Source organism: Manis javanica, chromosome 1, assembly GCF_040802235.1.
Source record: "Manis javanica isolate MJ-LG chromosome 1, MJ_LKY, whole genome shotgun sequence".
Taxonomy (NCBI): Eukaryota; Metazoa; Chordata; class Mammalia; order Pholidota; family Manidae; genus Manis; species Manis javanica.
Window position 1 is genome coordinate 38,737,933 of NC_133156.1, and position 26,156 is coordinate 38,764,088.

General features: G+C 46.4%; 2 protein-coding genes across 4 annotated transcripts in view; one reads left to right on the forward strand and one right to left on the reverse strand.

Annotated features, from left to right (window-relative positions):
• Positions 1-26,156, forward strand: part of CYFIP2 (cytoplasmic FMR1 interacting protein 2) — a 117,266-nt gene that overhangs the window by 43,840 nt on the left and 47,270 nt on the right. For 2 of the 3 annotated variants that reach the window (XM_037025120.2, XM_017677272.3), the window contains exons 14-24: positions 1,036-1,202; positions 1,955-2,102; positions 4,374-4,448; positions 5,370-5,523; positions 6,515-6,671; positions 7,170-7,266; positions 10,084-10,160; positions 12,815-12,923; positions 14,871-14,990; positions 20,311-20,510; positions 22,130-22,217. In XM_037025120.2, coding sequence (XP_036881015.1) covers positions 1,036-1,202; positions 1,955-2,102; positions 4,374-4,448; positions 5,370-5,523; positions 6,515-6,671; positions 7,170-7,266; positions 10,084-10,160; positions 12,815-12,923; positions 14,871-14,990; positions 20,311-20,510; positions 22,130-22,217 — 1,392 coding nt within the window. The remainder of the gene's footprint in view (positions 1-1,035; positions 1,203-1,954; positions 2,103-4,373; positions 4,449-5,369; positions 5,524-6,514; positions 6,672-7,169; positions 7,267-10,083; positions 10,161-12,814; positions 12,924-14,870; positions 14,991-20,310; positions 20,511-22,129; positions 22,218-26,156) is intronic. The other variant, XM_037025121.2, reaches the window with a different exon arrangement.
• Positions 22,350-26,156, reverse strand: FNDC9 (fibronectin type III domain containing 9). Its single transcript, XM_017677274.3, has 2 exons — positions 25,906-26,156; positions 22,350-23,907 (listed from the first exon to the last, which is right to left on the reverse strand). Exon 2 carries the CDS (start codon positions 23,898-23,900, stop codon positions 23,214-23,216), a length of 687 nt encoding a protein of 228 aa, XP_017532763.3. The 5' UTR covers positions 23,901-23,907; positions 25,906-26,156; the 3' UTR covers positions 22,350-23,213.

Below are 26,156 nucleotides of genomic sequence, written 5' to 3' on the forward strand. Positions count from 1 at the left end.
TTTTAATGTCCAAAAGCCCCATCTTGTTCTCTGATTGTTCCTTTTTTTAAAGCACTCTGCTCTTGTGTCACGAATATGATTATCTTCATGAGGACAGAATAGTGTTTCTGTAATCAGCTTTATGGAGGTATAATTCAGTAAACTGCTTCCATTTAAGGTATAAAATTCAGAGTTTGGGCAGTTGTATACACACCTGTGAAACCAGGACTAGAGAATGTGTCTTCCAGCCATAGTCACACCAGACTCCTATTCCATCCCATTAACCTTATCCACTGGGAAAGAGGTAAAGCAGTTGCAGAAAAACATGCCCTGCTCCCTTGGGATGGGGAGGGGATGATTACTGCAAGGAGAAGACAGGGACCCTGAAGAGAGGGCACACACTGCACAGGCAGACAAAGCCCGGAAGGGAGCACCAAGGTGAGGCAGGCCGCACTCATCACAGACACCTGCCTCCCCGTCTCTGCAGCCAGGTGAGGGGCCAGGGAGGAGGCAGAGAAAAGGACAAGGCTTCCCCCTGCCTGAGACTTCGATGGGAATCCTATTTCCATAGGAAGAAGTCCTACAGACTCAAGAAGCAACTGGTCAAATTATTTCAAAAGCAAAGATTGTAAAAATTTTATAGAAAATTTTATGGTGAAAAAAAGTTCTATTTGACATGGTTTGGCGGTACCTGGTATGTGAAGAGACTTCCAGAAGTCAGAGTGGTACTCAAAATGTGGTCCATGGGGCTGGCTGCCATTTGTCACCAGTCAGCAACAAGCTGAGGAGCTGGCTCCAGAGTGGAATCAGCTGCTTCATGAGTCATACTGTTAGTTCGGCTGACATCTCTGTTTAGCAGGACTTACTTGAAGAAGAAGTAGCCTGGTCATTTCTGTTCTGGCTCTTGGTTCTTACATAGCTGTGAATTGTCACCTCGAGTAGCTCTGGCCTCATGCTTTTAGGTGTATCACACAGCACCCTCCCTGCAATGTTAAGGGCGCTGGACAGACAGGTGTGCCGAGGCACAGTGCCTGACCTTGATCTGTACCTGGCCAGGTGATCGCCATGATCAAAGGCCTGCAGGTCCTCATGGGCAGGATGGAGAGTGTCTTCAACCAGGCCATCAGGAACACCATCTACGCGGCCCTGCAGGACTTTGCCCAGGTGACGTTGCGCGAGCCCCTGAGGCAGGCCGTGCGGAAGAAGAAGAACGTCCTCATCAGGTGAGCCTGCAGATGGCCCTTTGCAGGGGCACCTCAAAAACCAGGGCTGCTAGGTGCAGGCCACAGAGGAAGGTCCTGCTTCAGTCAGCTTGCAGATCCTTCCAGTAAGTTCCAGCAATCTCTATAAGGAGGGTTTCTTAGGAGATTGGTGATTTGAAATGAATTGAGCCTCAGTCTCTGGGTCTGAGGCCCATATCCACCACTGCCTAGCCAGGGGCACTTAGTGAAGTTCCTGACCTTCTCTGAACCTCAGTTTCCCTCATTTGTAAAATATGGATGATAATGATACTTACTTCTTGGGCTATTGGAATGCTAAAATGAGATAATCCATGTGTACACCTAAAAACAAAGCAGCATGGAATAAGTATGCAACACATAAAAACTATTATTAAACTTTAAATATAGAGATTTAATTGGATTAATGAGACATCCCTATAGCCAGAGTTAAAATAGCTATCCTGCCTCATTCAAGTTCTCTCCCACTGTGTGGGCTCAGAGCTGAGTTCTCAAACAGCCAGTATTAGAATCCCCTGGGGTACTTGTTAAAATGCAGACTTCTGGACTGAACCTCCTATCAACCTCCTATCTGTTAAGTAGCATGCCTAGAGGTGGGGCCCAGGAATGAGCACATTTCACAAGCACCTGGGATTCTCAGACAAGTGGTCCTGAGCTCCACAGACTCTAGAATCAGGCTTGCAGTGCCTCCTTCCAATGGTAAAGTCTAGTCTGAGTATCGGTTCTTCTTTCCCCAGTGTCTTGCAGGCAATTCGGAAAACCATCTGTGACTGGGAGGGGGGCCGAGAGCCCCCCAATGACCCGTGTTTGAGAGGGGAGAAGGATCCCAAAGGGGGATTTGAAATCAAAGTGCCCCGGCGTGCCGTGGGGCCCTCCAGCACACAGGTAAGGAGCTCTAGGCACAGGCCCGCTCTGTTCGCTCAGGCCGCTCAGGCCTTAGTGGGTCATCCTGGCTGGACTGTGCGGCAGCGGGGCAGAGGGTCCTCAGGCAAGAGAGGCAGGCACAGGCAGCTGCTCTAGTCGTATTCTGCCATCTGGTTTTGATAACAGGAGGGAGGATCACTGGCTTAAGATTCTGGAGACCTGGATTCTAGTCCTGAATACCTGTGTGACCTCGGGCATGTGACACAATCTCTTTGTGCCTCAGTTGTCTAATCTGGCAAATGGAGGTAATACCAGGATTGGCTATCTCCTACAGGTTCCAAAGTGTAGGAGGCCTTTAATGTGGCATCGACATGCAGCTATCCTGTCCTTCCATGAACCCCAGCCCCTTTCCCTGCAGTGGCATCGTAGCTTGGGAATTCACAAGTTCTTCCTCTGACTTGCTGTGTGATCTTGGGCAAACACCTTAACCTTCTGCGCTGTGATTATTTTCTCTGTTAAATGAAAACTCTGGATGATATCATGTTACTGACAAAACACCCCTTTAATCATCCATAACATCCAAAAAAGCATTAAGTATTGAAAGCCCTTGTCCCTTTAGAGAAAGTCTAATAATCAGAGATAATTCAGAGTTGCCACCCAGCGCTTCTAAACAGCAAGAGGTTGCCTGTGGTTTATCCAAAGGAATAGTAAAATTACAGAAAAAAAGTATAAAATTTGAGTATCTTAAATCCTTGCCACTTGCTTAAAAATAAATAGTTTCTGGTAGGTTTTTTGAGGTTGGGATAAAGCATATGGGTCCACTGCAGCTTTTTAAGGGTTTTACAAGCCCCAGAACTCCCATTTGTTCACACCCCATGAGCCCCAGACTGGGAACTTCCACTTCACATGACCTGTAAGCTCTGCAGTCCTGAATCTGGGACTCACCTGAGGTGAGCTGCCTGAGGCCCACCCTGACCCTCCTTTGTGTGTGTGTCTGTGTCTGGGCACGGGGGTGGGGAGGAGGGATAGAGGTAAGATGGGTTCTCAGCTCTGTCACTGTCACTTCCCTTGGCTTCACAGCCCAGTTTGCACTAAACTTGCCTGCTGGTTGTGGAACATCCTGAAGAAGCTTCTGCAAACAGTTCTGTGTAATGTTAAGGACCAGGGATCTTTCCAGCCTAGAATGCCCCGAAGGGGCTGAGCAGGACATTTAGGTGTTTCTGTAAGGAAGGAAGGAAGAGGAAGAGACAGACAAGGCAAAAGAGAAACTGGAATGATCAATAAATATGAGAGATGTCCTCCCAAAAAAAAAAAAGAGAGAAACTGGAAAAGAGGAGGATAAGAGACAGGGGCCAACAGGCAAAGAGAATGAGGGAAAGAGATAGAGAAGTGTTCAGAGGGGAATGTGAGCAGCAGTTAAATACCCACCCTCAACACCACCAAGTCAGGCCAAGTGGCCCAGACACATTTAATAGTCTCCTAGAAAGTCAGAGCCAAAAGAGCTCTTAGAGACAAACCAGTCCAGACCCCTCCCCCTATTTTACAGATGGGGAAACTGAGGTCCAGAGAGAGGAAGTGACTTGTCCAAGTCACAAGGTGAGTCACAAGTGGAGGTGGGACAAGAACCCAGGTCTCCTGACTCCCACCCCAGGACTACTCCGTTAGGGCCTTCAGAGCATGGTAGACATGGGCATCTAGCATAGCTGGGATGTTGACCATTCTGGTGAGTTAAATGCTCTTTTCAATAAAAGTAGGTGGGAAAAGAGTTTCCCCTCTCATGGTTGAAACAGATTTTCAAATAGTTAGAATTTGATGCAAATAAGTCAACAGCACACAGATTGGACTTGATGGATCCCTTCTCTGAGGACTCCAAAGCCATCACTAGAATAGTGCTTCTTGATTCTTAAGGATGATCAGACATGTCCCTGATGGGGTTACAGAGGGTAGACCTCTAATACACGGGCCACCATGCTAGTTTCTTCGCTGTAAAGGGAGCACTGGGGTAGGGGTGATGGACCACTCCTTTCTGTGGCTGCGCTCCAGCCCCGTGCCTTGCGCATGGTGGGTAAGGTCCTAGAGAAGATGCAGATAGCAAGGACAGATGTGGTGGCAGAGGGAGGTTGGAGCATCTCAGAGGTGGTCGGCAAGTGGCCCCTAGCAGTCGCGGCGGCTTTCCCACCGTATACAATACCTCTTGCTTTTCTCTCTCTCTCTCTCTCTCTTCTCTCTCTCCCTCCTCCCTGTCTCTCCTGCCCTCCCATTCCCTCCTCCTCTCTCCTATCTATGTCTTAGGCCTGCCAGTGGTCCCCGCGGGCTTTGTTTCACCCCACTGGTGGCACACAGGGCCGAAGAGGCTGCCGATCCCTGGTATAACACCGCCTGGCTGGGTTGGTTGGGGTACCTTCTCCAGGAGGCAGCAGGAATGGACTAGCCTGGTTCCTCAAGGCCCCTTCCAGCCCTAAGATTCAAAGACAAATGGTGTGGAAAAATCTAGATTAGAACTTGCGCCTTTTGCATTTAAGGCCCTCTGTAAGTGGGAGTTAATTGTCTAGTGGGCCTGTGTAAGTACCACTCTTCACCCGCCTTTCCACCCAGAATTTCGGCAGGCTGTGCAATGCAGCAGGCGCCACCAGATGGCGCCATCCCTCAGTAATGAATTGAAAATGCTGAGGGTCAGAAACTTGAGATGGTGGGGGGCTTGTTCTGACCATATCCCATTTCACAGTTCCTCTGAATGTTAAGAGTTGAAAGGGTGTGGTTTGAGAAAGCATCTGGTGCAACTTCCTCATATTAGCAGATAAGAAAACTGAGGCCCAGAGTGGGACTTTGTTGCCCAAGGTCACACAGCAAGTCAGCAGCAGTGCCCGGCCTTGAGCCTGTCTTTTGACTCTCAGGCCAGGGTTCCACCCACGGTGCCACTGTAGCCATTCAGTGAAGCAGGTAGTGACTCCAGAGTGACGGGGACTGAGGTTCTCTGACACCCACGCCCCTACCCAAGCAGAGCAGGCAGGAACCTGGGCCTTGAACACCCTGGTATTACTGGTCCACCTTCCCAGGGACGCTGTGGGCCTCAGGTAGAACTTCCTTCCTGGGCTGGCCAGTCTCCCTCTTGAAAGTTTACATGTTCCAAATTCACTTCTCCAACCCTAAACTGGTGCTTCTTGAGACAGTACTTTTTAAGGGCAGACATCTGCAGGAAAAAAAAGAAAAAGATAAATACAGCACAAAGCAACCTTCTCCCCAGGACGGAAGACCAGTTGCTAACCTCATCTCACTTTCTTTTTCAAGCTGTACATGGTGCGGACCATGCTCGAATCGCTCATCGCAGACAAAAGCGGCTCCAAGAAGACCCTGAGGAGCAGCCTTGATGGGCCCATCGTCCTCGCCATAGAGGATTTCCACAAACAGTCCTTCTTCTTCACACACCTGCTCAACATCAGCGGTGAGCCGCAGGGCCTGGGCGGTGGGGAGAGAGTGAGGGTCCCGGGTCCCAGAGCAACCGAGGTTGGTGGGCAACTAGGAAGTTGTACAGAGACATGGTAGTTGACCCAAAGGGGCACAATTTGCCACCAAGGAAAAAAACACACTTTCTGGTGGTCTCAAGGCCAGGGTCCTTCCAGCTTCCCTGATTCAGTTGCATTTGGCAGACGTTTTTCACTAATGTGCCACGAAGTCCCTTGGAGACGGGGATCAAAAGCAGCAGTATACACAGACACAGCCCGGCCTAAGGCGGCCTTTTGCTCAGAAGTTGCAGTCCTTAGCCGGTCAGTGCTCCCTGCTCCCAGCAAAGGAGGCTCCCAGGCTGGACCCTGACCCCGTGTCCCCATTCCTCTTGTTAGCAGGAACCCAGGACAGGGTGGAGGGAGAATGCATCAGGGATGTGGGAGTGGTACATATCTGTTGGACTGAAAAGAGTGGTCTTAACAAACAGTCCAAACTTCTCCACTGGAGAGCAGGCTAGGAAGGGCCTTTGAGGCTTCCCAGGGGTAAGGAATCCAGAATTACCACATAAATGGGGTCAGCGAGCCACAGTCCAATAAAAGCAGGCACTTGGGCACCTGTCTTCACACTGTTTCTACAGCAATTACACCTTTCACACTAAGACTGTGTGTTCTCAGAATGGGCTTGTAGAGGGATCGTGGAACCTGTGGAGGCATCTGCAGCTCTGAAACCTCACTGCCCTCCTCCCCCCCTGCACTGCCAGTCACTGAAGCCTAAGATATGCTGTGTTCTCAAGAGATGTTAGGCCTGCCTTCATGTACAAGAAAGAAGGATCTACTGTTCAACTCATAATTATGAGTACCTGTTATTTTTAGGTGCCTAGCTCAGTGATAAGAATAACAATAAAAGCAGTAAGTTAATAAAAACAGTAAGAACAAAGATGTTATGGTGCTTCGTCTGTGTAACGCGAGGCTCTTCCCTTATGCTTTCAGAAGCCCTGCAGCAATGTTGTGATCTGTCCCAACTCTGGTTCCGAGAATTCTTCCTGGAGTTAACCATGGGTCGGCGAATCCAGTTCCCTATTGAGATGTCCATGCCATGGATTCTGACAGACCATATCTTGGAAACCAAAGAACCTTCCATGATGGAGTAAGAGGCAGGACTGGGTCGAGAAAGGAGGTTTCCAGAGTGCAGGGTAGTTGGCCCGCATGCTCTGTTCTTCCCAGCTAGGGGGGAGTGCCCACCAGGGGGAGCACTCACGCCAAGGACCAGGCCACCCCGCGCCTGACTTAGCCTTGACTGCCCTTCCAAAGTTTTGTCAGTCTCCTAACAGCCGTGCTTGGAAAACAGTAGTCTCTGAGGGGCAGGAAGCTAATATCCTAACTGCCACCTGATTTTGTTTGTCCTGGACTAATTTTTTCAGGCCTTGGATTTATTAACATCATGGACTTTGTCCAGGCAGATTATAAAGTCAGCCATTCCTACATGGAAGCTGGACACCTCGTAGAGCGCTGAAGGGGTCTCTGCCCCTAACTCTGACCTTGTTCATCTTTCCCCCCGACCCTTGGTATTTCCCAAGCAAGTATAAGTCTGCCCGAGTTAAGAGAGATCATCAGTCAGCTGCTGGCACTGTTTCTCCCTCTTCAGGTACGTCCTCTACCCTTTGGATCTGTACAACGACAGCGCCTACTATGCTCTGACCAAGTTCAAGAAGCAGTTCCTGTACGATGAGATTGAGGCCGAGGCAAGTGATGTGCTTCTCCTTTTGTTCTTGTCGTTTTGTTCCCAGAGTCTGGACTTTTTGGATTTTTAGTTGTCGGCCCAAAGTGTGGTACCTTAGTCTGCTTGGGCTGCTGTAACAAAACACCACAGATGGGGCGGCTTATAAACAATAGAAATTCATCTCTCACTGTTGGGGAGTCTTCAAGTCTACGATGAGGGTGGGCAGGATCTCGCTCTTCTGGCTCACAGACTTCCCGATGTCCCCTAGATGGTGGAAGGGGTGCGGGGGCTCTCTGGGGTCTCCTTTATAAGAGCGCTGATCCCATTGGTGAGAGCTCCATCCTCATGGCCTAACCACGTCCTAAAGGCCCGCCTCACCTGTGGGTGTTTGGCTCTCATACTGATTTGGGGGGCCACAAGCATCCAGACCGTAGCATGGGAGATTGACAACTTATTCTGGAGCAAGATCTTTATGAGCCATGGTCATCAGAAATGACCGAGACCGGGGTGATGGTGCTTCTTTTTCAGATGTATTAAGGATGGCAAATGGTAGAACCACATGGGTAAAATTAACTTTGTAATGGGTCTTTTGTGGTTGAATTACTTGGCTAATAAGAAAAAGAATAGTAATATCACCTATCAATTATTATATATTTATCATTTTCCAGTCACAGTGCTAAGCACTGTGTAAAGAGACATTTTAAATAATCTTTATAGCAGTTTAAAGTACATGCTACTATTTTACACATGATATATCTGACAGAGTGGGCAAATATCATTACCTCAAGGTCACACAGCTTGCAGAGTCTCATTCTAATACTGGTAGGACCAAAGTAGCCATCCTCTCAGCTATTAAGCTGGTTATTAAGAGAACCACACAATAGCTTTATTTCTGTAATGGTCAGGATAAGCTAGGTTATGCTGCAGTAACAAATAACTGCGAAGTCTTAGTAGCTTGAAACCAAAGGTTTATTTCTCCATTATGGGTGCACTGGGGGCTCCTGTCGCCTTCACTCTGGGACCCAGCTGAACCATCGACTAGTTGCCACGGCAGGGGGAAGGTTAGGTGAATCACACTCTGGTACTTCAGGCTTCCACTTGGAAGTGAAATATATGCTTGGTCAAAGCGAGTCACACAGCTATGCCTCCTTTCAAAGCAGAGCAAGGAGGTGTGATCCTTCCATGAGCAAGGACCAGAAACAGGAGACCAACAGCACTATTGACTACTGACATAGCTCAGGTTTGCCTTTTGGAAACCGAAATGATAGTCTCTGCTCTACTTAACTGAATGTGGTTATATAAACACAGAGTGAGGCCAATGGTAAAACTGCCATGCAAATATAAGGCATTCTTGCTTAGAAAGGAAAGGCATGAATGTTATAGGATAAGCATCACCACCAAATTAGTTTGAAAGTTTATAAATTTCAAAGGAAATCTAGTAAAGGCCCTGCTTTCTTTCTCAACCCTTCAATTTTGGTGGGAGTTGAAAACCTTGATGGACCCCAATGCAAAGCTACCCTCCTGAGCAGTACACAGAGTTGGGAAGAGAGATCCCAGAGGCGGGCTAATTGGTTCCATCTTGGCTTTAACAAGTCCATTTTCTGACATACTTTTAGTCATGGTTTCCAACAGATTGAGTGAAAAAAAAAAAAAAGAAAGAAAAATAGCGGAGTATCATGTGTCCAAGTGAAATTTTTAATATAAATGAAAAGAAAAGCTACAGCCTGGGTCACACTTGAGGGCATGGGGCAAAAGTATAAATTGAGATTCCCCCAGTTCATGGCCATCTCCTTTCTCTTCCCATCTCCCAAATTCTGTTCTGCAAAGTGAAGTGCCTCACGTGCCTGTATGTGAATACTCTGGCTTTGGCTACCACCCCTGCCCACAAGCAGTGATGCTTGGCCAACCATAGGCTCTAGGGGTGCACATACCCTCAGTGCAGTCTACTCTCAGGGGTGAGTCCAGAGCAAAGACCACGCAGGCCCTGGGGAGGGGCTTGGACCATTTGGGCAAAGATACACAAAGCTGGTTCTAGAAAAAGGAGCTTGTGGTCTGAGTGGACACCCCACCTCGACCCTGCAGGTTCTTTGGAGGATGGCCACTAGGGACCCTGAAGCTCCAGACCCAAGATACGAAAGCTCTTTGAGTAGAGTTCACCTTATGGAGCTTGAAATTTGGTGAGAGAAGAATTGAAGAGGAATCACCTCCTTACGATCCATGTCCTTCGATGTTATCCTGGCCCCCTTCTCCAGCTGTCGTCGGAGGGTTTGATCCTCTGTGTGTGATGTGAACTTCCCACCTGAGCATCACAATCTGCCACTGCTGTGATGAAGCAGTGAAATGACAAGACGGTCCCATGTTCATTCAGAAACTAAGATTTTTAAGCAAAGTTTGAAAAAGGTTTCTAAGTTTGTAACAACCATCACCTTTCTCATTTGCAAAGCAAGGTAAAATAGAATGAGAAGAAAAGACGAGAAAGCTTATTTATTACAAGAGGTAACAGAGAGGCTGATAGGAGCAGTTACAGGGTATGAACAAAGGCCTACCTATTGTGCTCCCCTTGGACAGGCCACCTTGTAACAGTGAGGCAGGGGCCAGGTGGGGTGGGGCAATTCCCTCAACTTTTTGAACTTTGCCTTCTCTGTGCCTAACTGAGGACCTTGAGAGCAAGGGACAAAACGTCCCAGACTTAGTTCCACAGAGTCTTTTTTTTTTCTCTCCTTCACAGCATTTTGCCCCACAACACTCATTTCTGCTCAGCTGCCCTCTTTCTATTGCCTAAGTTTCTGTGATAAAGCTGGACAGACACCACTGACATTTCCTGCTTCCTCTTCCCCAGGTGAACCTGTGTTTTGATCAGTTTGTCTACAAGCTGGCAGACCAGATCTTTGCTTACTACAAAGCCATGGCTGGCAGGTATGAGAGCCCCAGGACTATGAGCCGTAAAGTTTCTAGATTGCCACCCAGAAGATAACGGTTTTCTGTTGCAAAACCTCCCTTTTTCTCTAGCACCTGAGGAAGTTGGAGTGATTCCATGGGCCAGACTAGGTGCTAGAATATAGTGGAAAGGAAAATAGGCAGATAAGGTACTGGATCTCATGGAACTTACATCTACTGGGGAAGACAGATACTAATAAAAAGGAATGAATTGTGTGCAAGGGAGGTTACGTGCTCCCTATGAAGGAAAAAAGCTCATGGGAATTTGGGAATAGTAAACTGGAACTAGTCTTTGGAGTGGGGAATTAGAAAGGCTCTCCTAAGAGTACTATTTTCAGCTCATATCTGAAGTTGATAGGAGTTGAGGAAACTAGGTGAAGGATGGAACAGGAAATAACAGGCAAAAGCAGCTACTCGTGCAAAGTCCCTGTGACAGTACAGTATTAATAGCATGCCTACATGGGAGGGCTGCCGAGAAGATCAGGGTGAATTAGTGCATCTAAATGCCTCATTCACATATCACAAGGGGAACAGGTTGGATGGTAAAGCTGGAGAGGTAGGCAGGGCCCAGAACATGCACACCTTGTAGGCATTTATCCTAGGAGAAACGAATGGATGGTTTAAAAAGTTCAACAATGACCTAATTCAATTTTTATTTTTAAAAATTTGCTCTATTAAAAACATAAAAATGTGGATAATGGATTGGAAGTTAGCAAGAATCAAATATGTGAATGCCAGATAGGAAGCCAGTGAAGAAGTCGGGGTAAGAGAGGTATCCAGTTTTAGAGGCTTACAGGCATTCCCCATCTGTGATGACTTGGACCCCATGAATTCCTGGGTTTCCAGAACCCATAACAGTACACTGGTCAGGGAAAACCAGTGTTTACCTTACTGGAAATCCACATGTATAAACCCGTAACTTCAAATGTAGTTACTTATTTAAATTAGTTTTCTTTCTGCAGAAAGGATTTGCTTCATTTTGCTTTTGACAGCTTTGATACATTTCAGATGGGAATTGATATGCAGAAGACATGAGATTCTATTAACACGGGCTGTCTATTAAATGAAGCAAAGGGCTCTTAATGATGGAAAGCATAGAAAGTATGTACTTAGAATTTGAGGGAAAGCAGAGAGAACATAGCCTTTCACAACCAGTCATTTAATAAGCATCTGGATTGAATACAATGTGCTTAGCCTGGGCTTCCAGCTTCTCTAAGACAATTCTCATTTCAAATATGCTGTATAAACTAACTCAGGCTTGTCAAACCCTGGGCCCTCTGTGTGTTTAGTTTATCTGAAATATGTCCTTTAATCTATATCCATCCCTATATCAGTGGTTTCCAAAAATATGGGAAGTTGGGGGGAAATTGAGAAAGGTTGGGAAAGTCAGGGAAAGCACAGGAGGGAAAGAATGATTTAGATCAGTGTTGCCCATTAGAAATGTAATGCAGCCACAAATGTAAATGGGAAATTTGTAGTAGCCATATTTAAGGAAAAATAAGCAGGTGAAATCAATTTTAATAATATATTTCATTATACTCAACATTTTTAAAATATAACTTCAATATGTGGTCAATATAAAATTATTAAAGAAACAGTCTTCTTTTTTTTTTCTAAGTTTTCAAAATCTAATGTGTATTTTACACATTTAACATACCTGAACTTGAACTGGCCACATTTCAGGTTCTTATAGGCTGATGTGGCTGGCAACTGCTCTCTATATTGGAGAGGATAGATTTAGATGTGATTTTCCTGCTTAAACCTTTCAATAGCTTCCAATTACATCTAGAAAACATCTAACCTCCTTAGTGTGGCTTACGTAGTTCCACATGGCCCCTGGACGACCTTCATAAATTCATTTTTGTACCATGATCTCCAGCATGCCCTGCCCTTTTTCCACAGTGGCCATGTTTCCTTTTCTCAAACATACCAAGCTAATTGTGCTTGAAAGGTTCTTCCCCCACATTTTTCCACTTTTAGCATTTAGGTCTCTGTCCAACAAAACCACTTCAGAGAGGCTTTTCCCTGACCTCCAAACAACAAATGATCCTGTTTTATTATTTTCAGAGAGGTTATTACTCTGCAATCCATGCCTTAGTATGAAAGACAGTCATAACACATCTAACTCAGAGAAATTGTTGTGAGATTAAAAATGACTGTGTGCATATGTCCATGTGTTGGAGCACATGTGCAGGCCTGATAAGTAATAAATACCAGGCAAATGTTTGCTATTGTCTCGGGTTCCTCTATCCCTCCTCCTCTTCTTTATTTAATATCAGTCTCTCCTCACTAAAAGGTCAGCTCTATGAGGACAAGAACTTTGTATTTCCATACCTGGAATGTTTCCTGGGGTATATGGAGCGCATCTGCAGTTGCTTTTTGATAAATGAATAAAAAAGGACAGTGGCTAACTTCTGTGTTCCCTGTCTTTAATTTGGAAATTCTGTTTCACGTTGAGCTTTCATGGCTGAAAAGAAATTTGAAGAACTTTGCTCTAGAGCAGAAAAAATAATGTTTAAATACCTGAGAGCACTGCATAAGTAGACCCTCTAGTCTGAAAAACATGTGGCTGGGTGATGGAAAACCATTCACTGTCATGTTTAATGGATTTTTTTAACTTTTCTCCCTTCTAGTGTCCTGTTGGATAAACGTTTTAGGGCTGAGTGTAAGAATTATGGAGTCATCATTCCGTACCCGCCATCTAACCGCTATGAAACGCTGCTGAAGCAGAGACATGTCCAGGTATGGTAATGAAATCCACAGGGCAGGTGGTAGGCAAGTGAGTAGCTGCAGAGTTATCTTAGAGATCAGGAATCAAGCTGTGCACTGTGTGCCCTATGTGTTGCCTGTGTGGCATAGGTGCAACACAACCTCACAATCTTACAAACAATAGAGGCATTGACCTCCTTTGGCTCAAGTTCTAGGCTTCTCAGCCCATTGCAACTCACCTCTGGGGGGTAGTGGCCCCCAAAGCCTTTGTCTTCCCATTGCAAGCTGCAGCCCACATCCTTCAGTTGGGACTGTGGCTCAGAAATGGGTAAATCTCTCCCTGAACAGGGCCCAGTGCAGGTCTAAGTGAAGGTGGGCTGTGGGGCCTTTGCAGTGAAGCACATCAGTCTAACCCCAGGGTAGAAATTACAGTTTGTTTTTGTGGAGTTGGTTTCTGTAAACATTTGACCCCACATATAGAGGAAATGCTACCCAGAGAAACAGATTACTGCTTGAAATTGTTAACATGGGCCCAGCAGACAAAATAAGAGATGCTCCAGCAGACTTGGTGCCCTACCCCTATGCCCCGCTGTCAGCCAAGCGGTGGCGAGGTGGCCTTTATGCTGTGCTCTTGGCGTGCTTATTCTGTGGTCCAGTGTTTGTGGAGGAGACTCAGCTGAAGGGGCAGGGCCGCAGCAGAGAAGATTCCCTCAATGAAAAGGAAAGGATCACACTGGAAACCCTGGACATTCCCATTGCTGTCCCAACTGAAGGATGTGGGCTGCAGCTTGCAATGGGAAGACAAAGGCTTTGGGGGCCACTACCCCCCAGAGGGGAGTTGCAATGGGCTAAGAAGCCTAGAACTTGAGCCAAAGAAGGTCAGTGCCTCTATTGTTTGTAAGATTGTGAGGTTGTGTTGCACCTATGCCACACAGGCAACATGTAGGGCACACAGTGCACAGCTTGATTCCTGGACATTCCCATTGCTGTGAGAAAAACATTTTCACCTCTGCCGGCAGCAGGGGCTCAATGAAAGCTTCCCTCCAGCCCCTCAGAAAATGAACAGCTATCATTGCCAATGCAGCGAGAATTAGCCACAGGATGTTAAATACTGAGGGGCTTATGTGTGCGTGAGATCGCTGTAAGGGGCCCTGTCAGCTGGTAGCAAATCTCTCCCCAAAGGGAAGTAGGAAAAGATAAAACTGTTAAGAATAATCCTAGAGCATGTAACAAAGTGCAGCACACACAGCAAGTGCTCAATAAGTATTTATTGCTCTCCGCACAGCATCTGGGATAATGTGTTTTTAAATCATCCCCATAAAGGGATACGAGGCCCTTGCTGAGGGGGCTCTTGTTCCCTGGTGACTGAATTAGGCACAGGGCAGATGCAGGAAGGACTTCAGAGCTAAATTTAGGGGGTTCCGGAGCCCATCCTGAGCCTCTGCTACCGTCTGAATGAATTGTATTTTTCCTCAACTTTTTATATTTCAGACCTATAGGAAAGTTGAAAGAATAACACAGCACATAACATACTATGAGGAGAGATTCATGATGATTGTTGTACCACATTTGCTTCACTTTCTCTTTTGTATGTTTTTTCTCTCACACACACACAGTAAATGTACTGTAAATATATATATTTACAGTACATATAAATCATTTACATATATATATATGAAATTAAGATTAAAAATTTATTGACATATATATACTTTTTTTCTTTGCCTTTTGAGAGTAAGTTGCAGTCATCATGACACTCTGCTCCTGAATAGCTCAGCACATCCCTCCTAAGAACAAGGACATTCTCTCCTAATCAAAATGAAATTATCATACTCAGGAAATTTATTGATGCTATTTTCTGCATGGAGTTCCCATTTATGTCTTTCATACTTTTTAATCAATTGCCTATCATTCATTGTATCTAGCTGTCACATGCCTGCATGAACTGTTCTTAAGTAACTTTTCTCTTCCCCCTTCCAGCTCTTGGGTAGATCGATTGACCTGAACAGACTCATTACCCAGCGCATCTCTGCCGCCATGTATAAATCCTTGGACCAGGCCATCAGCCGCTTTGAGAGTGAGGACCTGACCTCCATTGTGGTAAGGGACTGGGGGCCTGTGGGAGTTCTGGGGTTCCTCAGACTAGAAGCTTATTTGGGGATGTTGTTAATGTAGTCCTGAGCTAGTAAAGAGAAGCAGTGAGTCTCTTTCCCATCTGAATGGAACCAGAAAAATAAAGACTTTAAGAGAACAAGAGTAATTTTACCCTCATGATTGTCTGGGGAGTGGGAGTAATGGGGGATCTTGAAATCTCTAGAGATGGCCAACCTTGGGGCACAACTGCTTGTCCTTGAGAACTCTGCAGATCCTAGCAAGTTGATGGGTGGTCCCTAAGAAGCTAGGGAAGGTTATACAACAGGGTCAGTTTCATGGGTGTGTGGTAGTATAGGGCCTGTAGTTGGTTTAATGGTCTGCTATGGCCGTCTTGAAATTCTTAATAATTTTTTAACAGGGGTCCTTACATATTCGTTTTGCACTGGGACCTGCAAATTACATAGTTGATCATGATGCACAAGCATGGAAGAGGCCTATTCCTTTCCCTTATTGATAATCAACACTTTAAGTCACTCTCTGCTAATTCTCTCCAAGAATTAGAATAAACTTGACTGATCAGTCTTTTTAAGTGAATTAGCAGAAGACTTCAATGCTTTCAAAAGCAGATGTAATGAGAGAAACAGAAAATCACCATTAGAACACCACAGTAATAATTGCTGTTGGCAAAGATCCAGCAATGGATGCTAAAATTAGTGGACAAAACTTTGAGAAAATGTCTTATGATTCTTTTTATGACGATGTTCCTAGAGCAGTCATATTCATAGACAGAGGATGGAAGGGTAGTTGCCCAATAATGGAGAGTTAGTGTTTACTTGGGACAGCGTTTCAGTGGAGGAAGATCAGGAAATTCTGGTGATGGATGGTGGTGATGATTGCACAACAGTGCAAATGTACTTAATCCCATAGGACAGTACATTTAAATGTGGTTAAAATGGTAAACGTTATATATATCTCAACCACAATTTAAAAGTCACTACAAAATTTTTTTTTAATTTTGAGAATAAACAGGATATTTGCATAATCTCAAACTATCTCCTTCAAGATATTTATTAGTAGCTTTACAGTGAGGAAACCTGGCAGAACCATCTTAACCAAGAATCAGAGATTGCTCTCACTAGTAACAAGATATCTTCATGTATCCCCTGATATGTATTCTTTTGTTGTATCCTTGCCAAAACGTATAATCTCTATCTAATCATGAGAACCAAATCGAATAGCATTCAAAAAAAAAGTAAACAATACTTTTCAAAAGCATCCAGATCATAAAAACAAAGACTAAAAACTGTTAGAGATTGGAAAAGACTAAGGTCACACAACAACCAAATGCAGTGTGGGATTCTGGGTTGAATCCTAGAACAGAAAAAAGAGCCTTTGTAGAAAAACTGGTGAAATTTGAGTAAGGTCAGTCCTGTAGTTAATGGAATTGTACCCCTGTTCATTTCCTACTTTTGATAATGGTTGTGTTAGATGTTAACATTGGGGAAACTGGACCAAGGATATGCAGGAACTCTGCCATTTTCATTTTTCTGTAAGCCTAAAATTGTTTCAAAATAAAGGGCTTTTTTTTTTAATGTTCAAAGTGGTAAAAAGGAATTTTTTAAAGTGACTGAGAACTAGGAGCTCTAGAGTCACAAAGAACTGGGGTCCTGTCCTGTCCTGGCCCTGCCACTTACTAGTTGGACATTCTTGGGCCAGATCTTCCACAAGCCTGTTTCCCCATTCACAAAACAGAGGAAACACTAGAATCCACATCATAATGTGGTTGTAAGGATGACATGAGATACTACTTGGAAAGAGCTTTGCATAGCTCCTTGCACTTAATAAATAATAGCTTATTTTTTAAAAAGATGAGAGGATCATAGAATATTTGCACTGCAATGAAATGTTCTTGGGATGAATTTTCAGCAGCATGTTGTGGAGGACTTGACCCAGCTGCTCACCTAAGTCTTGGGTCACTTGCTTTAAGAGACTATAATATAGCACACGTTCTTCTGGGAGATGTATTATAAGAAATAGATTGGTCTTTGTTTATGCCAAATGTTAGCATGATTATCTGCAAGTGTTGTTTATCTGTATCCTCTAGTTTCCCAGTAATGAATGAGTGTATCTCATGGAAAAACTGGTTTGGGTGCAGGTGGGTGTCCATGGCCTTTTTCTCCCCTTGAAAGGCACTGAATGTTCTTTTAGCTGGGAACAAGACCAAAACAAGCGGTGAAAGCTTGTGTTTATCAGGTGAGGACCATGGCCCCAGGAGAGTAAAGCCTTCCTGGGGAGCCCACGTGGAGGAGCCGCAGGGGTCAGATGGCCCCTACTTGCCTTGGCTGAGAAGCTTCTACCTCTTCTGAGAAACAAACCGAAGAATGTGCTCCCCTCTGCTCTTCCCTCCACCTTAGAAAACTCCATTCTGAGACAGGGCGGCTCTATGCCAAGGTGGGAGGAGCGTTACAGAGACTTCCTAGGTCAGTCACCCTCATCCTGCACAGCTGAGCAAAAAGATTCTCGGAAGGATCACATGTGAAGTTGAGAGCTAGCAGCCTGCAAGCTGTGTTTTGTTTCAGCTGCAGAGCATATTTGAAATTTTGAACCAACATTTAACATTTAGGAGAATTCGAATAAAACTGCAGAAGCTCTGGCAACATCACATCGGCCTTCCCAGAAGGCAGCAGTTCCCTAGAAGTGACCAGATGTTCCCATTAGCTGGGTGTGCCCACAGGCTCATTCATGTGTGTGACCTATCAGGCCTCTGTGTGCCCGAGGTCAAGACCCCTGTTCTTCTCTACCTGGGGCCACCGAGCTGCTAAGGTTTTCTAGTTCCCTGAAGAACTCTTCCCACTACTTCACAGAAGTTGCCCAGTTAGGTGTTTTATTTTCCCAGTTCTGCTACTTTCTGTTGCCCCTCACTGAACTGACTTTATTAAAGAAAGATACCATCTCAGAAGGCTTCCGAACAACTCATGTGGCCTTCTAAACCTGAGCCTTGATGCACTGAGCCTGGCACCCCACACCCAAGTACCTTCTTCTGATTTAAAGGCTAGAGGGTTACAGCTGATGCAAAAACATGGTTTGGATTATGTAACAAACACTCTATACTGTAGCATGATGGAAGCAGTGGACCTACACGTCCAGGAGCCCCACATCAGCAGAGTTGGGTGTTCTCTCCTTCAGTCTCCCTCGTAAACACTGACGTGCATTTGTGAGACTGTTAAAATCCCAGAACACTAGAACAGAAATTGTTCCCCAGTTTCTCATCTGCAGACATCTTCCCGGTGACAGGCCACCGCAGTGTGCCAGGGCACTCAGTGACTTTAGAAATAAACTCATTAGCATTTATTCCATTTATTATTTTATTTATTTAAAAAAATTTTTGCCCTCTCTAAATGAACAACAACAAAGAGACAGTCCAGCTAGCTAGGCCTCAGAAGACAGAAGTGGAGAGCTGATTCTATATTTCTGCTGTTCAGCTTCTTCATGGTACACAATGACTGGGAGTCCAGCTGCTATTCCAGAATTAAAATCGAGGTTTCTACCTTTTGTTGAAATATGGCAGGATCTGCCATCACTAAGTCCCATTGCAACATGGCGACAGTTGGCGTGGCAGCCATTGGATGGGGCTCAGTAGCAGCTCCCCCCTGAACAGCAAGGGCTCTCCAGTGCACAGAGAGCCCAGCCCCAGGCCTCCTCCCACCCCAGCTTGTCTCACATATCTGACCTGTCTGATCACTGCAGCATCCAAGTTGCAAGCTTTGATCTAGTTCTGTAGCCCTAACTGAGAGCCACAGATTCTGAGTTTCAGACCGACAAAGCTCCAAGATTGGAAGCGTGGTCTGGGGTCTCTGCTTGAGCACACCAGTTTTGGCTGGGAACGAAACCAAGCTTGTGTTTATCAGGTGAGGACCGTGGGCCCCAGGAGAGTAGGCCCTTCCTGGGGAGCCCACGTGGAGGAGCCCCCAAGGACATTCTCTCCTATGGGCTCAGATGGTCCCTACTTGCTTTGGCTGAGAAGCCCTACCTGGGACCCCAAACAGTATTAGGGGGGGTCTTGTGACTGATAAGAATAAAATTGAAGCCCTGGTGTGGGGCTGCCTCCTGTGACCATAAACAACTTAGCATCGTGTCCCGGCCATTAAAGCTGGCCCTTTCACTCCTGGGTGTGTCTTTTTAGCTTTTATGTTGTAAAACCATCTTTACTTTTCAAAGGGCTTTCTGAGCAGTTGCTTCTTTATTCCAGGCAGCTGGGTCAAGGAGGTCAAACATGTGATTTGGAATCAGGAGACCTGGGGTCACTTCTTAAACCCTGTGTTCCCTGGGTGATCTCCGGCAAGTTTCTTCACCTGCTGGGCCTCGGTTTTCCCCTCCATGAAATGGGGGCAGTACCCACCTCAACAGATGGCTTACCCACCATAGAGGAGTGTCCTTGAGCATCACAAGAAAATGCCTTCTCTCTCTGCACAAGATTATGCTTTGGGTCTTTTTGACAGCAGTGCAACAGGGACTAAAGTGAGCCCAGAGGGTTTCACTGTCCTTTTACCTTCCCACAAATGCAGTGACGTGTAATGTCCACATATTCCCCACTCTGCTGCCGCTCTCTGCCTGAAGGTGGGATCCTAAACGGTCAGGGCCTGCGCCTCACACAGGTCCTTGGTGCCTGGCTCACAGCTGCCCCTTTGCCAGTGTGTGTACCCAACCCCTGTGTGACTGAGGGACATGGGAGGAGTCCCCAGAGGGGGTGTACTGCTGCAGCTCTTCTAAAAATTTCTGTAGTATATAGTGGTTTGTAGACTCTGGGGGCCAACTTCCTGCTTTTGAAGCCAAGTTACTTCTCAAAGCCCTAGTTCCTTTATGTGTAGAGAAAGGACATTGGAATGCTGACCTCAGCAGTTTCTGAGCACTGAATGAAGTACACATGTAAAGTGTTTAGGATACTGCTTGGCACATGTTAGATTGAACCATATGAAATTACTAATACTTGGTGGCATTTGACCTGAAGAGCTAGTAGTTTCATATGATCCAACCTAATAGTAAGTAAGTAGTACCCCAAGTATGCAGACAGGGCATTTGCTATGATCTGTGGTCCCCTTCTCAGAGCAGGCATGCAGCCTCCCTCAGCATAGTTTGGCAATATTGCCACTCCTCAGAAGAAGGGGATGTTGTCACATGTCACTCTGGGGGCCCTAGTCTTCATATCAGCAGTTAGGAGGTCATCTGAGGGGCTCTCACCTGCCTGAAAGGAATCTGCACAATAGAGCAGCACATGTGTGTAAGGTGTGTGGAAGGCCGAAGCAGCCATGCTTCTCTCTCTGGGCAGGAGCTGGAATGGCTGCTGGAGATCAACCGGCTCACACACCGGCTGCTGTGTAAGCACATGACCTTGGACAGCTTTGATGCCATGTTCCGGGAGGCCAATCACAACGTGTCTGCGCCCTATGGCCGCATCACCCTGCACGTCTTCTGGGAGCTGAACTTTGACTTCCTCCCCAACTACTGCTACAATGGGTCCACCAACCGGTAAGGGAGTCCTTCTGCAAAGGGGGCTGGGCAGGGTGGGGGCAGAGAGAGCAGCCCACTGCCTCCTCCAAGCTAGGCCCGGCACAGACGGTCAGTTCATTCATGCAGCAAATGCCTCCTGGAGCCCATCCCAGGTGTAGGCTCTGTGCCGGAGGTGGGGTGACATGGGGAACAAGCAGACCTGGTCCTGCCTCTTGGAGCCTTCAGCCTAGAGGAGGACAAGGTGATCAAACAGCTGCACAACAAATGTGTTGTTATAACCAGTGAACCTGGAGGTGGAGAAAAGCATGCCACCAGGAGAGAGAAAGTGGTACCACGTGATCCAGTCCCAGCAGCTGCAGACCTCAGACAGGCTTCCTCCTCCAAGGAAGTAATGCTTGAGTTGAGATGTGAATAATGAGTAGGAGTAAATAAGGCAGAATGGCAGGAGAAGAGTACTTGGCTGGTGAGGGGGGAGCAGAGGGGATAGGGAATGACGCCACAAGAGACAAGGCAGGATGCAGGAGATAGCAGGAGCCAGACTGTGCGCTGCTCCGCCAGCCACCTGAGGCTCAAGCATTCATGAGCCTTGGAAGGGCTTGAGCAAGGAGAGTGACCTGACCAGGTTGTACTTTTATGAGGACATCCACACATGTGAACACATTCATGCAAAATAGGCATACATTTGCAGAGCACACATGTTCATGACCCAGCAGAACATGTCTCCTGCGAGGTGCACACAGCCCTGGGTCAGGCACTAAGGTAGAGACAAGACTTAATGCCTTATCCCTGCAGAGATTTAAAGTCTGATAGAAGAGGTAAAACATATATTCATGTATAAAACAATAACATAAGAATATGCAAAAATGCATGTGTGGACTGGTCCTGTCACTATCCTCAGGGCCTGGCTCATGGCCAGTATTAAATAATTATGTTGAATGAATGGAATGCTCTGGGAGGTACCTACATATGAGCATGAATCCACACACTTAGCACAACAGACTTCCTGTTCTCTAAAGATTTGAGACTTAATCCTCTCCATCAGACATCCTTAAACTGGCCCACAAGCTGTGTCTAGTTGCCAACTGTTTTTGTGTAGCCCATGAGCTAAGAGTATGCTGACTTTTTAAATGGTTGGGGAAAAATCCAAAGAACTGTTATTTGGTAGTAAGTGGAAGATATTTGAAATTCACAAAGTTTTATTGGCACTCAGCCATGTTTACTCATTCACATTTAGGGGCGCTTTCACACCACCAGCAGAGTGATTGCGATAGAGACCATCTGGCTTGCAGAAAGAGTCTGCAGAATCCTGCTCTTAAGAAACCAGGCTGGGGGTGAAGGGATAGAGCCCTGGAGAAGGCTGTTTTCAGGCCCAGTTCATTCTCACTTTCTTGCCTGCTGTCCTTCTGAGCAGCCACAAGTCCAGAGTCCAGCCTGTGAATCTGGACTGCTGTTTGCCCATCTCTGGAAAGGAGACAATAATTGAATGGGTTTGTCAGAGGGTTTAGTACCCTTACAGGCAGCCACCTAAGAAACTGTGTGATTGTACCTGGTCAAGAAAGGCTCCCACTCCAACGTGTCCCGTGAAGAAGAATATTAGGACCCAGTTAATTCTTGCCCCTTCTTTTGTCTCCTACTAGTTTTGTCCGAACTGCCATTCCTTTCACCCAAGAACCACAAAGAGATAAACCTGCCAACGTCCAGCCTTATTACCTCTATGGGTCCAAGGTACGTAGTCTTGCCCCTGTCCTACTTCCAAGAGGTGCTAGTGGGAAAGAACAAATGGCATAGTGTCCCCTGCATCAGAAAAGCAAGAAGGTGCCGACACAGAGGCAGCAGTGAGATCCAAGCAGAAACAACTGCGAGTATATTCATCTTTATTTGTTGCTGCTAGCAGGGGTAGGGGTGCACACAGACCTGGGGGGCTGGATCTTGGGCAGGAACTACCAGAAAGGACTTCACTGAGGTGAGCGGGGAGATGGGCATGTAGGGCTTCTCATCCTGGCATCCACTTCCTCCAGTTGGTCGACTGATTCATTGCAGTATCATCCTGTGATTCTGGGATTTTGTGCCCCATAAAATAAGGGATTGGCAGACAGGACGTGGTTGGGAAGGCAGAGGCTGAAGGAAATCCCGGAAGGCGGGAGCGGGAGCTAGAGCTAGGAGACAGGCCTTCTTCTCGTTGCTGCCTTGTTCACAGCACACATCCCGACTGTACCTCCCAGATGGTGCCCTAAATCTAGACCTTCAGTCCTTTGCCAGTCATTAAGCAGACGTTTATTAAGTACCCCACTATAGATCCAACTGGGCTAGATTCTGTATGCTGGGATGCATCAGAGATTAAAACAGGTGTTATCTCTACTTTCCTTAAGTTCCATTTCCACACCAGGGTGGGAAAAGGGGGACGACGTTCACAAAGTCTCACCAACGCTGTAAATAGGTACCGTGTGTATGCGAGAACCCACTGTAAGGTGACACGTCAACAACAGCAAAGCCAACGATTTTCTTTGTGATGGAATAAAAATGGCCAACTTTGACCTCCTTTTCAAAAAGTAAGCACAGATGGCCTTAGAAGAGGAACTAACCTGGAAAATACAACGGTGTTAGAAATGGTCCTCCTCGAGGTCAGGAGCCCAAGACTTGGAAGTGGAATGAACCAAGACATATAGTCTAGAAGCACATTTTACAGAAGACTACTGTGTGGAGCTGCCCCCTCCCCACCTGTTACTCCCCAAAACGAGGCAGTATGGCCGGACGGTCACCACCCTCCCTCTGTAAGGCACGCACGTCAGGGGCATCCCGGGCGGCATCGGCTTGGGCTCCAGCTCCTGGTTCCGCTTCGACTCCGGAGTTCTTGCGTGGCATTTCCTCCAGGGGGAGCCCCTGCACATCTTCGTCCCTGTGGCCAAGAGCTGGGGCCTCCTCTGGCCATCTCACCAACCCATTGGCTTCCTCCATGTGGCCGGCTCGGTAAGACCAGCGAGGCTCATGGCAGCGGATGCACCAAAACTGCAAGCAGATGAAAGCCAAGACGGCCGTGAAGCAGGCCAGCAGAATGGCCATCAGCACCCAAAGGGAGATTTGGGGGTCCACCAGGGAGCTTCCTGCAGCCAGCGGACTCTTATCCAGGGTGTGGAACATGGTGCAGTAGTGCCTGTAGGGGAAGGCGATCTTCTTGCAGCTGATGCACAGGAAGTAGAGGGTGGAAGGGGCGAGGTGTTCCAGCACCACAGAGCTGATGGTGCGAGGCACCTTCTCCTCGTGGTGGAAGCTGTAGCGAAGGTAGCCGGAGAAGATGCTGTTCCAGTTGGGCCTGTACATAATATGGTAATAGTCCTCCAGGCAGGGCTCCGAGGACGACCAGGAAATGATGGCTCCCGTATAAGACACGTTCCCAACCTCGATGTTCATCCTGATCCTGAAACCAGAATCAAAGAGCATGACAGCCCCTCACGTAGTAATCAGTTAGGATAATCATAGTCACCTTTACTGGACATTCAAGATGGGGACTAATGTTGCCCCCATTTTACAGACAAAGGAATGGAAGCCAGGAGATCATGTTACTCAGCTAGGCATAACTGAGAAACCAAGAACAAAAGTGCAGATCACGGCTGTCTCAGGCCGAAGCTGGAGGACTTCAGGCCCACATCCCTCAGCCTCACCCTGCCTGGCTCAGCCTTCAAGCACAACATTGTTCACAACCCTTAAAAAAAGGAGAAAAAAGGCAATCAAAGGAGCAATCAGGACAACTCAGAATCCCCCCTTTAGTCACCAGAGGTCTGTGAGCTCTAAGACAAGCAGTTGTTTCACCTACAGTAGCCCCCCTGGACCTCCCACTTCTGCTCCAGGTGTTGCAAGCTCAGTCATCTAGAACATTCTGCCCGCTGCTTTTTTTAGCCTCCCAGTTCTGTTGCCCATAGAGAAGATTTGCGTCATCACTCACTGGCAGCTGATTTCTTCCCAAAGCCTCTGCTCATGTTTTGTTTGTTCAAAGCCCAAGATACCCAGGAAATTAGTTTCACAGGTCAAGACAGTCAGCTGCTAATACCAGCATAACTGCTACTATTTAACGATATTACTGGTATATGAATGTTGATAATGGTAATAACCAAACATGAGTGAGTAGTTGCAGTGTCACAGGTCATGCTAGATGCTTAACATACAATAAATTTCCTTTATTCTCCATCACACCCTCTGAGCTAGATCCCCATTTTGCAGATGAGCAATCTGATATCACTCAGCTAACAGGTAAGAGAAAGACTCAAAGCAACTTAACCACTGGATTTCCAAATGCAAGGCTGCTGGGTTCAGTGATAGAAAGTGATTGTGAAATGAGATGCTGGTACTAAGACCCAACTGCTGTTTTTCCAGATAAATCAAATGAACCCTCTTCAGATTGCCAGCCCTCTTGCTTTGGTAGGAGAGAGCCTTCTTCAAGCCTTTTGAGTCTCTCCTGAATTCTATCTCTTTGAGAGATACAGTTGCCCTCCACTGAATTTCCCCGAATCTAAAATTCAGGGACAGCCATTTTCAGCCTGTGTGTGTTCACATATGGGTCTCATGCAGCTCTATTCTCTGCACCTCTTCTCCCACGTGAAATACAGAAGGTTTTGTTTTAGATTACAATGATTAGGAAGAAAATCAGTCGATCTGATTTTAATCTGAATTAAATAGTAAGCCAAACTGTTTTCCATTACGAGCTGCTTTCTCTCCTCCCTCCAACCTTTTGTTTTCATGCCCATATTCCTAGAGGAGGTGAGTTGCAGGAAAATGCATAGCATTGAGTGATTTTTCAATCCTTGTTTTTCTTCTCTAAGGATGACAGTGAACTGAAGTGCTCAGGTATAGTTCCCTTCTATTTGGCTGGAAATTTCTTCCCAGAAGCATGGGTAATGATGAAGGACGAGAGAGGTGTGCTCAGATCCCTCCAGGGAAGGTCATTGCAAAGGAGACTGCATATTCACACTCCCTCTGTCTGAATCCTTCTTATACACATCCATCCACCCCACCCCACACATCCCCATAAACACACCTCTGACCACAGTAAAAAGAGCTTAATTCATTACTTAAGATGCAGAGGCAATGACCTTCGTAAAACCCTTCCATCGCGGGTGATCAGAAATCCTGTTTCTTTTCATTAATCTTTTCTCCTATTTGCCTTGCATCTGCTCCTGGCTGTCTGCAGACTGAGTTCCTGACAACAGACATTTTTAAGGGCTTTCTGTCAAAACACCAGCATCGTCGCCAGTTTTGGGAGCCAAGTCAGTCACCCTTACTTGTTTTTCTTCCTTTGCTTCTGTTTCTAAATTCCCCCTATTTTTAGATATTCATATTACCATTGCCCGGCCTTCTTCCAAACAGAGTGTAAAAGGAAAAGCCACTTCCATCTCCAAGAAGAGCCGTTTATGTCCCTTACCTGATGCTTGTGGTGGATCTGGTTAGAGCACAGCGCTCAGAGGCAGAGCAGACGAAAGCTGATAGTGGCTTCTCCCCTCCTCTGCTCTGGGCTCTCCTTGATGTCTCTCTAGCTGGTCTGAGTAATCCCACTGTCGCCCCCAGTGCTCACATTATTCATTTCTTCAGATCAGCATCATTCACCATGGCAACCAGCAGGCATCTGTATGCATGATGCTTTCAGGGACCAGTCTGGAAAGGCTTTTGCCCAGT